Source organism: Marmota monax, unplaced genomic scaffold, assembly GCF_021218885.2.
Source record: "Marmota monax isolate L192 unplaced genomic scaffold, Marmota_monax_Labrador192_F-V1.1 WCK01_AAM20220418_F8-fsc00090, whole genome shotgun sequence".
NCBI classification, from domain to species: Eukaryota; Metazoa; Chordata; class Mammalia; order Rodentia; family Sciuridae; genus Marmota; species Marmota monax.
Window position 1 is genome coordinate 3,590,492 of NW_026695219.1, and position 13,337 is coordinate 3,603,828.

Sequence of the window (13,337 nt, forward strand, 5' to 3'; positions counted from 1 at the left end):
CTTTCCCACTTTCCAGTGTTAAGGGATTAGTAAGTTCTGTGATGCTTCTGCATGCCAGAGCATCATTTTTCATCCCAAGGGACACACTCAAACACCTGCAAGGTTGACTCATGAAAGGAGAGGAGCCAGGGCTTTCTGGCAGAGGGGTGTGGGAATGTGAGACAAGGTCATAATGGTTTTACTTTCTCTAAAGCTCTTAGAAGCAGCCTGATCATCCTTACTCTGAGATGCTGGTCTATTTCTAACTAAATAGATATGTAGGGAGACAAGGGGCTGTCAGCAGCTGGCCATTAGCATCCTGAGGGCATCCGAAGCTGCTTTGTTCATGTAGAACTTGTTTTAGGTACTGCATTCAGTGTGTGTGTGTGGTGGGGGGGGAGTGGAGGGTTTGTAGCTGGGGCTACTGAAGCAATATTCAGTATTTTACAAAGACCAGAGTTCTAAGTAAACTTTTGCATTACTCGTTAAAAATAAAAAATAAAAATAAAGTCTTCATATATTAAAGGAAAGCTTTTTATTTTTTTTTTTTGAGACAGGGTCTCGCTAAGTTGCTGAGGCTGGCCTCAAACTTGTGATTCTCCTGCCTTAGCATCCCAAATTTCTGGGATTATAGCCGTGTGCCACCATGCCTGTCTTGACAGTAGTATATGTGACATCAAAAGTTATGCTTGTTGTGGAGTGTGGTAAGGCATGCTTATAATCCCAGAGACTCATGAGGCTGAGGCAGGAAATTCATAAGTTTGAGGTTAGCCTCAACAACTTAGAGAGACCTTATCACAAAATAAAAAAATAAAAAGGTCTGGGGATATGACTTAGAGGTTAAGTGTCCCTAGTTTAATCGCCTGAAAAATCAATCTCTCTCTCTCTCTCTCTCTCTCTCTCTCTCGCTCTCGCTCTCTCTTGCTCTCTCTCTCTCTCTTCACACACACACACACACACACACACACACACACACACACATATTCAAATTCCAGGGCCTGATGGATCCTGATGTTCACCTTTCTAAAATCCATTGGTCTATTTAGAAGGATTAAAATGAGGACTGAGATTGTAGATCAGTAGTAGAGGATTAGATAGAATGTGTGAGGGCTTGAGTTCCATCTCTATCACAGAAGAGGAGAAGGAAGGGGTGGGGAGAAGAAAGGAGAGACAGTGAGCTGGGTGAGGTGGCACATGCCTGTAATCCCTGTGACTCAGGAGGCTGAGGTAGGAGGATCACAAGTTCAAAATCAGCATCAGCAAATTAATGAGGCTTTAAGCAACTTAGTGAGAACTTGCCTCAAAATAAAAAAATAAAAAAAGGGCTGGGAATGCAGTGGTAAAGTGCTCCTGGGTTCAATCCCCAGTGAGAGAGAGAGAGAGAGAGAGAGAGAGAGAATATATGTGGAAGTTAACTGCTAATCAGTTTTTGATGTGTCAATAACCCTAATTTAATGACTTTCAATCCAAACATTTATTTCCCATGCAGAATTTAGTAGGTTGGCACTGGGGGGAGAGGGTAATGAGGAGGGGGAGCTCTAGCTGTCTTCTCACTTGGGGTACAAGGCTTCAGCAGCTCCTACCTGGGGTATGCTGGTCTCATGAAGTTTACAAGAAGTCTAGTTGAAACTTGAACTGGAATAGCATATAGTCACTCTATCCCAGTCCACTGTCCAAAAAGCCCCCATGTGGAGGGAGGGAAGGGTGCATATATGTGTAAAGATATATGTATATATGCTTAGTCACCACACTAAGCTAGGGTCATTTTAGGTACTTAACAAATGTCAGCCTCCATCCTTTCTGGTACAACAATAAGCCAATTCTGTTGCCAACACTAACTTTGAATACCACCAGCTGGCCAATCTTCATTGGCCAACACCTCGACCTTCATTACAGTCTTACTGCTGCAAACTGTTTCCTTTCCCCGAGTTTCCTTGCCATTTTCAGTTCCATTCCTGAACACTGCTCCTGAGGTTGGCCTGACTTCCCCCTGAAGCATCTCACTTGGCCAGGTGCCCTGACACCTAGAGGAATTCCCTCACTTTCTACACTTGCCTTGACTCCAGTAAGCTCCAGGACCACAGACTTCCTGCCATTGGGATTCATCCTGATCTCTGTGCAATATTCAGTCAGTATTTTACTAAGACCAGAGACTTTGCAGATCAGAGAAGTACATCACCTCTTTTGCCACTGAAAAAGCACATCAAATGTGATGGCTTATTCCAACCAACCAAAATAGTTGAAAACATAGTCCACAGTCACATCACATGTTATCTTTGGATTCAAGTCTGTTTTTAATTTTATTTCATTTGTGCTGGGGATTGAACTCAGTGCTTTACCACTGAGCCACATTCCCAGCCCTTTTTATTTTGAGGCAAGATCTCTCTGAGTTACTTGGGGCCTCCTTAGATTGCCGAAACTGGCCTTGAACTTGTGATCCTCCTTCCTTAGCCTCCTGAGTCTGGGATTACAGGGATGTGCCACTGCACCTGGAAAATCTGTTCATTTTAATGAAAAAGATTCTCAGTGATTTCTCAGCTTTGTTACTATGACAGTGGGAAGGAAGGAGTTTGGGGTGAGACACAAGAATTTGTTGGCAACCCTGGCTGAAAGAGGCAGGAAAAGTAACAATTGAAGATGAGAGGACTTTGAATATTACTTGCTTCAAGGTCCTTATTTTATAAATGTGAAAACCAAGACCCACAGAAATTGTCTGCAGCTGATTGTGAACAGAATCCACATATACTGAAGCCTGGTCCGAGCTCTTCTGCCACATCAGCATAGAGTGGCCATCAAATGTCCTGATCTCCAAAAGCAGGGGGCAATAGGGCGGTGAAACTAACGTCTTGGAGAGAGGAGAAAAACCTCTTAAACAGAGCCCATTGCATGAAAGAGGGGGGTTGAGGAGAAATGTTTGGAGGTAGTGTGTAGGTTGTGCAGGGTCCTCAGGGTCAGTGTGGCTTAGGTATAAATAGAATAAATATAAATAGGTATAAATAGAATCCTGTCTGTGAGCATATACCATCTTAACAGGCACAATTTCAGGGCCTTAAGACTTGAGCCGCCTCCCAGAGACTTTTCTCTGCCTGATGATGATTGTTAGGATGGTGAGCATAAAGGCCTGAGCTTGAGTATTGATGCTGCTGCTGCCCATGCTCAGATAGCCCAAGGCTTGGGGTGCGAATAGTTCTCACATACCCAGGAGAGCAAATGAAAATGTCATCTTTAGGAATATCTAAAGGCATTCTTGCAACAAGAGATCACAATCCAAAACAGGCATTAAAAAATGGCTCCTACATCATCAGTCCAAAGTTTTATTACTGGACGCAACGGCACATGCTTATAATCTCAGCCACACGGGAGGCTGAGGCAGGAGGATCAAAAATTCAAGGCCTACTGAAGCAATTTAGCAAGACTTTGTCCCAAAATAAAAAATAAAAAGGGCTGGAGATGTGGTTTAGTGCTGCTTAAATGCCCTGGATTCAATCTCCAGTTTAAATACACACACACATATATATATATATATATTTGATTAACTATCATTGGCATGAACTTTCCTGGAAAGAGAATCACCAGTATCTTTTAGTGGAGCAAGATATACCCATGTGGAATTATTTAAGTGTTATCATAGCATCTAGGAATCCTCTCATAGGATGAAGAAAAACATAAATAAAAGAATAAAATAGATGCCGAGACAGATTTCAGTAATGTCCCAAGAGGTGCACAGTCCAGCAGATGGATACATCTATCAAATGCCATCTTCTAACATTAAATTGATGCATATGTAATACATTGGTGTAGGTAGTATCAACTCTCACAGGTAAGTTCTATTGGAAGAACATTTTGTCCTCCAATTAGCATGACCCCCCCCCAAAAAATTTTTATTTTATTTTTCCTTTTACAGTTGAGGATCAAACCCATGGCCTTGAGCATTCTAGACAAGTGCTCTACCATTGAGCTAGCCCCCCAACCCTTAGTATTGATTATAAACAGTTAATAATCTGTGACACATGCTAGTCAATGTGAATTTTTCCATTCATAGAAATTCTATGAATCCTTTTGCAAATAAAAACTACTTGTTTTATATGTGTAGCTTTGATGTAAATTTATACTTTATTTTTATGGCATGTTAGTAGCTAGAAGCCTCTGTGGTGGGAAATGGAAGCTCCTGACTTTTAGGATGAATATTTCCTCAAATTAGAAGTATGGAACCAAGGGTTGGGGTTGTGGCTCAGTGGTAGAGTGCTTGCCTAGCAGGTGTGAGGCACTGGGTTCGATCCCCAGCACCACATAAAAAAAGTAAACAAAATAAAGGTATTTTTAAAAAATGTGGAACCAATCATTCCTTTAATGAACTGTTACTTCATACCACCTGCTGCACCAAACACAGAGAAGGCGCTGTGTGTGTCATTGCCCATAATTATTACTGTGAGCAATTGCCAGCACTAAACCCATTTCACAGAGAGTAATTAAGCAGACTATGTTTAGATGACTTCCCAAACTGGCAGTTGAACTGGGGCAGAAAGTCATAATCTTGGCTCTTTTGATAATTTGAGTCTTTAAAAAAAAAAAAACTTGTTCCAGATTGATCCAATTAACTCATCTGCTGTCTTGCTGGCAAGGAGAATTTGAGAGGACACCTGGTTAGCCTGAAGCAAAACCCAACGAAATCAAGCTTGAAATTCCTTTTTTAATTTGTGTATGTGAACCATCAGCTGGGCTCTCCTGTCCTCTTGAGTACTGCCTTCCCACTCTCTGGGACTTGCATCTAGGCTGAAGGTTTCTGGCCTTCACCGAAGCAGTCCTTCCTCACAAGCTGGATTCTATGAAGTCAGTAGCACACAGAGAACATTCTGAGGCCCATAAGGCAATTCAGCCTGGAAAAATTTTTTGTTAGGTTTTGTTTTTCATGCTTTTCAGTTATCATAAGATATACCTAGCATTTAGCAGTTCTGTGACCTTCATTCATACTAGCCAGGTGTGGTGGTGCATGCCTGGAATCCCAGCAACTCCAGAGGCTGAGGCAGGAGGATTTGAGTTCAAGGCCAGATCAGAGAACCTGGCTTAAAATAAAAATATCTGGATGTGTAGCTCAGTGGTAGAGTGTCCCTGGGTTGGTAATGCCAGATTCGTGGGACCCCAATAGACCTCCAGGAGCTGAATCTGATGCAATCACAAAAGAGTCTTTATTACAAGCTCAAGCCTGGACTCACAACAATTTCCGATGCAGCAGTCCCAGGGAGTGAGTCCCGATCCTTTGTTCAGTGAGATTTTATTGGTTTTGGGGGGATACTCTATGCGTCACAGCATCACACAGCAAATCATTCCATACCTTGAGAAAGTCAAACAACAACTCTTAACATTGATTAGCACATTCACTGGCGGGAACAAGTTGGGTAGGGGTGATTGGTTAGTACAAGAGGGGGATTCCTTTGAACTGATTGATTTAGGCCACGAGGGGTGTACGTGCTAAACTACATGTTTCCCAACATGTTATCCACCACCATAAACTACTGGGGGGGGGTCATCTGGCATCCCAGGTATTTTCCCTGTCTCATGCTGATTGGTGGTTGCTAGGGGGTTGCTATGGGTCCTCACCTAGCCTAACTGAGTCAGGGACACCTGGCGCCGCAGATCAACTCAGCAGGGTGGGTATGTGCCTAGGAGTGCTCTGTGGTTTTTTCCAAGGACAAGGGTCACGCCCCCTTCCTTGGACAGGCTTTGCTCTGAGGTAGAGGCTGGTTTCTCAAAAATGGACTCACATCAGTTTCTCAGGTTCAATCTTCAGTACCCCACCACCCCCCAAAATCATATCATTTTGCTACCATCACCAACATCTATCTCCCATAACTTTTTAAACTTTCTAAACTAAAACTTCATACCCTTTAAATAGTAATTCCCCATTTCTTCCTTGCCCCAGTCCTTGGAAACTTCTACTTTTGTGTCCTTGTGAATTTGACTGGGTACCTCAGGTTAGTGGAATCATACAATATCTGTCTTTTTCTGACTGGCTCATTTCACTTAGCAAATGTTCTTCAGGTTCCTTCAAGATATAGTATGCATCATTATTTCCTTCCTTCTTTCAGCTGAATAATATTCTATTGTATGTATAGACCATGTTTCTTTTATCTGTTTATCCATTAATGGATACTTGGTTGTTTCCGTGTGTGTGTGTGTGTGTACACACCAAGGATTGAACCCAGGGGTGCTTAACAACTGAGGTACATATCAAGCCCTTTTTTATTTTGAGACAGGGTCTCACTAAATTGCTTAGGACCTTGCTAAGTTGCTGAGGCTGGCTTTGAACTTGTGATCCTTCTGCCTCAGCCTCCAGAGCCACTGAGATTTCAAGCATGCACCCATGTGCCTTGCTCCATATTTTAGGTAATGTTGAATAATTCTGCTATGAATATGGATGTACAAATCTTTAAAAATTTTAAAGGAAGCTTTTATTCACATTTGCAAGTTTTAGAAAAGGTCAATTATCCATAGAAAACACAGACTTTGGAGGTTCCTGGCAGGCTAAGGAGGAAGATCCCGTGGTGTTAAAAAGGCAGGTCAAACATCTAGGAATCAGAAGCCACTCTTCTCTGGGGTTCCAAGAAAAGACTTTTTTTTCCTTTTAATGAAGAGATATAAAATGTAAAAAATGAAAACCCAGATGAGGACTGAAAATATATTTTATTCTTGTTTAATCTTCTATTCTCCAAGATGGCGTTGGCTTCCTTCTCCTCCTTCTTCTTCTTCTTTTTTTTTTTGGTGCTGGGGATCGAACCCCCGGCACTTAACCACTGAGCCATATCCCCAGCCCCTTTGCCCTTTATATCTTGAGAAGGGTCTTGCTAAATTGCTGAGGCTGGCTTTGAACTTGGCAATCTTCCTACCTCAGGCTCCTAAACCACTGTGATTACAGATGTGCACCAGGGCACCCACGCTGCTTCATTCATTCTCCAAGGAAGAGTTTGAGCATCAAAGAGGTTAAGTACCCTGTTAATTATCTAGATTAGAACCCAACACTGTCTGACTCCAAAATACTGTATCCCATGTCTGGAGGAGCCACAGGGCAGCTGCTTTAGGGTGGAGGAGAGGAAAGGTTACAGGTTATGGGGAGCAAGTCCCCCATTATCCTCATCTGGCTTCCTCCACTACCTGCTGGGTTTACTCCTTGGATATCCTGATGCCTTGGTGCTTAACATTCCTTTGACCCCACCAGAACTGGAGTCCATTGACTGGACTGCCTTTTCATTACATTCACTGCTTTCTCTGCCAAACGTTGTCCTTTCCTCCCAGCAAGCATTTCTGTCCACCTCCTGACCTTCTCTACTTGGTCACATCCCCCTTGTCTCCCTGATTTACTTTTGCTTGCTTGACCACACGCAGGTGACTATGGCTGGTGACTGATGGACACCTACCGCTGGCAGAAAGTTGCACATGAACCTCTCAGTTGCCCATGAACTGACCAACAAGCATCCCGCTTCTCCTTCTTGGATCATCTCACTCTTCCCATCCTCACATTTAGCTTTCTATTCCATGGGGATTAAGTTTAGTGACATGGCAAGCATTTGTGACCTTGATAAGAGGAGTTTTTATGGAGTGGTGAGAATAAAGATGGGTGGGTTTTAAGAGAGAAAGGAGCCAATCCCAGCAACATGGGAGGCTGTGGGTAGGAGGATTCCAGGTTCAAAGCTGGTCTCAGCAATTTAGCAAGGCCCTAAGCAACTTAACAAGATCCTATCTCAAAAACAAAAAGTAAAAAAATAAAAGGACTGGGGATGTAGTTCAGCAGTAAAGCGCCCCTGGGTTCAATCCCTAGTAACAACAAAAACAACTGTAAGGTCCTTGCTTAGCATTTGGGCTGCCATCTTAAGTTTCAGCCCACCACCACCCCCAACCCAACCATTCTTTCCTGCCCAAGGGCATATTACCACTCCCTTATATCAACCCCACCCTTAAAAGGCCAGCATTGGATCTGCCTGGCTGGAATCCCTGAGCCTGGCCCATAAAAGCCCTCCAATCCAAGCCTGTCCTGCCTTTCTCCCTCTATGGAGAGATGACCTTTATTTGTCAGCTCTGACAAATAAACTCGAGAATGTATCTCTGTCTGGTCTCTCTCCATCTTTCATTTCTCACTCACACACTGGTTTCCTTTCAAAAACAAAAAGAAAAAAGAGAAAGAAAAGAGTTGGAAACAACAGAGACAGCTTCAGACAATCTTCTCCAGAGCTTTGCAGCAAAAGAGCCCAAGGGAAACAGCAAGGGTTAAGATCATTAATCTAGGTGCTGGCAATACAGTAATAAACAAAACTCTGTTCTGAAACATCCTTCAATCTATAGAATCCTCACTGTCGTCCTTTCCCCAACCCTTAGGAATGAGATCTTGTAAAGAGGAGGCAGGAAATAGAGGGGAAATCTCTGCAAATGAGAAGGGATTTCCTTCCAACTGAGAGCAGCACTCCATCTCTCCACCCACTCCTTCACAGAAGAAGGGCTCACAAATGGATTCTGGACTAGCCTGGAAGCATTATAGAGCTGGATTACCCTGAGTCTGAATTCCCACACCTTCCTTCCTCTGTTTCAGGCACCATCCCTCTGGGCTAACAACCTCAAAGTCAAGCATGACTTGGATTTTCATTTAATTTTAATAAAAGGGTAATTAAATAGGCTCAACTATTACAAATGAGTTTACTTCATTCTACCCTCAGGGATGAAGCAGGATTTAGAACTGACCAGGCCATTGAAACTAGTTCCAATCTCATTCTGCTGTTGCCCAACCCTATTGGGAGAAGGTCAGGGTGAAGAAATGCAGATTTTTGTAGAGATCCCACCCATCTGTGACCCATGGCCTTAGACTCCTAGCAAACAATGAACCACTGTTCTAAGCATTTTAAATAATTGATCTGTCTCCTAATCAATTTCAGGATTGACTTTCATGTTTGACCCACTTGACATGTTCTGGGTAATATTGAATGACTCAAGTAAGAGGCTCTGTACTTAACTTGTAAAGGATGCTCATGTTACTGATTGGTTCAGGGAGATTTCAGAGAAGTCATGAGGGCTAAAGTCTTTTTGACTAATTATGGAATCTCTCTACACCTTCTTTCGTTTCTTTTTCTTTCTTTTTTATTTTTTAATTTAAGTACTAGGGATTAAACCTAGGGCCCCACATGTTAGGCAAGTACTCTGTCACTGAGTTGTACTCTCAGCCCTTTTTATTTTGAGACAGGATCTCACTAAGCTGTCCAGGTTCGCCTGGAACTTACGATTTTCTGCCCCCCTTCTGAAGTAATTGGGATTTCTAGGCCTGGGCCACCACTGCCAACTGCACTTCAGTTTCTTTATTGTAAAGTAGAAATGTACTCCCTGTCTTCCCACCTTCCAGTGGTTTTGAGGGTCAGATAGAATAACTGCAGATTAGAAGCTCATACGGTTTTTAGAGCAAGTGTTTCTCGTTAACATATGTGGCTTCACTGGGTGGTTAACTGAAGAAAATCTCGATGTACTTGTAAACATTTGTGTTTGTTTTATATTTTGACTAGTGTGTTAATCCTGTTAATTATGAAGCAGCGTATCTTTAGTCTCTGACTGAGGTGATGGCAAAATACATACCTCCAAACATTTTTTTTTTAATAGTGCTGGGATGGTACCCAGAGCCTTGTACATGCTAGGCAGGTACCGCATCACTGAGTTACATGCCTAACCCCAAACTATTTTGATTCATCATTTCCATATATGTGCATTGTATTTCTGTGTGATAAACATTGGTAAATATTTCATCAGAGTAAAGAACCTAAATTTGGAGGTCAGGGGAAGGCTTTCTGGTAGAAATGACATCTAACCTAGTCCTAAAGGATGAGTAGAAACTGGCCGGGAAGGAAGGGAAGGAAGTGTTTCAGGTAGAGAGCACAATATGATACATTGGAAGAAATAAAAGGCAGGGAGTATGCAGGAACCCAGAGAAGCCGATATGCAGAGAAGCAGCTGGTAAGATGGGCTGGGGCCTTGGTGTGATTAATTAAGATGATTGGACTTGCCAGGAATGGTGACTCACGCCGGTAATCCTAGCAGCTCAGGAGGCTGAGGCAGGAAGATCTCAAGTATAAGGCTAGTCTTAACAAGTGAGACCCCATACTCAAAATAAAAACAAGAAAGGGCTGGGATGTGACTCAATGGTAAAGTGCCTCTGGGTTCAATCCCCAGTAGGAAAAAAAAAAGGATTACACTTTATCTTAAGGTGAGATAAGAGTATTAAACATTTTAAGAAGGGAAGAGCCATAACCAGATTTTAGTTTTAGAAAGATTTAAGGTGTGCCTTAAAAATGTTTAAAGAGGGCAGTGAGATGATCAGATTTTCCTTGTAGAAAGACTCATGAGTGGAAAAGGGGTGGGGGGAGAGAATCACTTATCTATTAGGAAATCTACAGGTAACACCCGGAGGGTACCCATGAGGGTTTTAAGTTGCCAGTGACATAATGAGATATGCATTTATAAAGACTCACCCTTCAAGGAAGAGCTTAAAAAGGTGCTGAATCGTAAACATCTGGAAAGCCAGAGAAAACTTCAACCTGAGGTAGAGTCAAGATGTCCAGGATGTCTTCCTTCCGCTTTCTGTGCCAGCGATGCAACCGGCCGCTGAAAGGTGATGAATCCATGGAGATGTCCAGCTCAGGGCAGGGGGAGCCAGGAGAAGCCCAAGAGGATGGTGCCCGCTCCATGGAGAAGACAGACGGTGGAGAGCTACAAGTCAGTGCCTCCAGACCCCTTCCTGATGATGGGGGGATGTCGGAGCAAAGGGACAGCAATTTCATCTTGCTTGGTGAGATCACCTCCTTGAGAACTTTGAGTAGCATCCAGAAGACCACCGCAGAAATGTTTGACATCCTCTCTGGTCAAAAAGAGATGGATCTTCCACTGTGCGAGGAATGTACTGACAATTTTCTAAAGCAGCTGGATTCCCAAATTGCCCTCACAGAACTGGATGAACAGATCTACAGACGCTATCTGGAAACCAAGGTGCTGAAGGGTGAGGACCAAAGAGAGACACTACAGATGGAGTTGCAGGGCCTGCAGCTGGAGGAGGCCAAGCTGGCCCTGGAGCTGGAGGATGTGGATGAGAACCATGCAAGAATAGCAGCGGATCTCAGGGCAGCCCAGGCAGAGACGGTGGAGCTGCAGCTGCAGGAGAGACAGCATCTGAGGGACTTCAATAAGCTGAAGTGGCAGCAGCAGGAACTGTCCGACCAGCTGACAAGTGTGGAGAACCAGCTGTGGTACGCGCGCGTCCAGCTGCACCAGCTGAAGAAGACCAACATCTTCAATGCCACATTTGAGATCAGGGAGGAGGGAACTTTGGGTATCATCAATAACTTCAGATTGGGCCGCCTCCCCGGTGTCCCCGTGGGCTGGAATGAGATTAACGCTGCCTGGGGACAGGCAGCTTTACTGCTCCTGGCCCTGTCCAAAGCAATTGGGCTGCAGTTTCAGAGGTATCAGGTCATCGCCTGCGGAAACCATTCCTATTTGAAGTCTTTAACCGGTGACTGTGCTGACCTGCCCCTGTTCTCTGATGGGAGAGAAAATGTTTTCTGGAATAATACCTTTGACCAGGCGATCTTGGCCTTCCTGGACTGCCTGCAGCAGTTCAAGGAAGAGGCTGAGAAACAGGCAGGGGATCTCTGCCTGCCCCACAGGATCCTCGTGGAGGAAGGCCTGATAGAGGGCCCCACAGGCAGTGGGGAATGGTATTCTGTCAGGACCCATCTGAACACTGAGGAGCAGTGGACAAAGGCACTCAAATTAATGCTTCTCAATTTGAAGAGAAGTCTTTCTTGGGCTTCCTCGAGGTACTATCAAAATCAACTCTCTTTCTAAATTATTGTGAAAATATTATAAAAATGTAAAGTGAAAGAGCACAACGTGTTGAATTCAAAAGGCCAAACCTAATATTAATTTAATATTGGCCAGAGCAAACCAAGTCATTGAGACTGGTGATGAGAGAGGGGGAGGGGGCAATGAGGGAAGGGGGGATGGTAAGGGAAAGGGAACAGCTTTCTTTCTCTTTTTTTTTTTTTTGGTATGGGAGATGGCACCCAGGGGCACTCTACCACTGAGCCACGTCCCCAGCCCTTTTTACTTTGGCACAGGGTCTTGCTCAGTTGCTGAGCCTGGCCTCCATCTTGGCAATCTTTCTGCCTCAGCCTCTCAAGGGGCTGGGATTACAGGTACGTACCATGGCTGAGGATTTCAATTTTTTTGATGAACACTGGGCAACTGTATGTAGTGGAACTTTGGGGGCCAGGGAGTGGGGGAGATATTCAAATCTTTTTTTTTTTTGAGTTTTTGTTGTGATGTAGAGTGTTAACTTTTCCCCTTTACTCCCTAAGAAACATTCAATAAATTACTATATTTTCTATCATGATTTAAAGAAGTCTGTCTTATTGGGCTGGGTCATTTTGTTGGGATTATCTTAAATCAATTAAAGAGTCATGAGGCAAAGCCTTGCAGAAAGATAAAAGACTGAAAAGGAGTGAATCAGAATTCTTGTCGGGCTGGGGATGTGGCTCAAGCGGTAGCACGCCATGCCTGGCATGCATGTGGCCCAGGTTCGATTCTCAGCACCAACCACATACAACCAAAGATGTTGTGTCCCCCGAAAACTAAAAAATAAACACTAAAAATTAAAAAAAAAAAGAATTCTTGATTTTTTTTTTCTCATTTATTTTTTAGATGGGAGCTGGGGTGCGGGTGGGGGGGGGGGTCTCAACATATAGTCCAGGCTGGTCTTAAACTCCTGGGCTCAAATAGTTCTCCCAAGTAGCTGGGATTACAGGCATGTGCCATCCAGAGGAATTTGGGGGTGGAGGTACCAGAATTGAACTTGGGGCACTCGACCACTGAGCCCTATTTTGTATTTTATTTAGAGACGAGATCTCACTGAGTAGTTTAGCGCCTCACCATTGCTGAGGCTGACTGAACTTGATTCTCCTGCCTCAGCCTCCCAAGCCACTAGGATTACAGGCATGTGCCACGGTGCCAGGCTCACATCCAGAGGAATTTTTTAAATGCAAACTTGTATCATGGCACGGTCTGCTTCTCTTACTCTCAGAATAAAAGCCCAAATGCATACCACAGCCTTCAGCCTTTGGTGACCTGCGCTGCCTACTGCTCCAGGCACATAATATAGTTCTCCCAGCTCTTTTCTCTTCCAAAACATGCCCAGCGTACTTCTTCTCTGTCTAGGCTCTTCCCTGTGCACGAATCTTCTAACCAATCTATAAAGTTCTTTTTTTTTGGGGGGGGGGTACTAGGGATTGGATCCAGGGGTACTTAATCACTGAGACACATCCCCAGCCCTTTTTATT

At 43.8% G+C, this 13,337-nt stretch overlaps 1 protein-coding gene across 1 annotated transcript; it reads left to right on the forward strand.

The window, feature by feature from the left end:
• Window positions 1-10,566: 10,566 nt before the first annotated feature.
• Window positions 10,567-11,847, forward strand: Becn2 (beclin 2). The gene has a single exon (XM_046432500.1). It carries the CDS (start codon window positions 10,567-10,569, stop codon window positions 11,845-11,847), a length of 1,281 nt encoding a protein of 426 aa, XP_046288456.1.
• The last annotated feature ends 1,490 nt before the right edge of the window (window positions 11,848-13,337 follow it).

Excerpts from the sequence above, each read along its gene's own strand:
- Becn2 (XM_046432500.1), top strand. The coding sequence starts at position 10,567 with ATGTCTTCCTTCCGCTTTCTGTGCCAGCGATGCAACCGGCCGCTGAAA.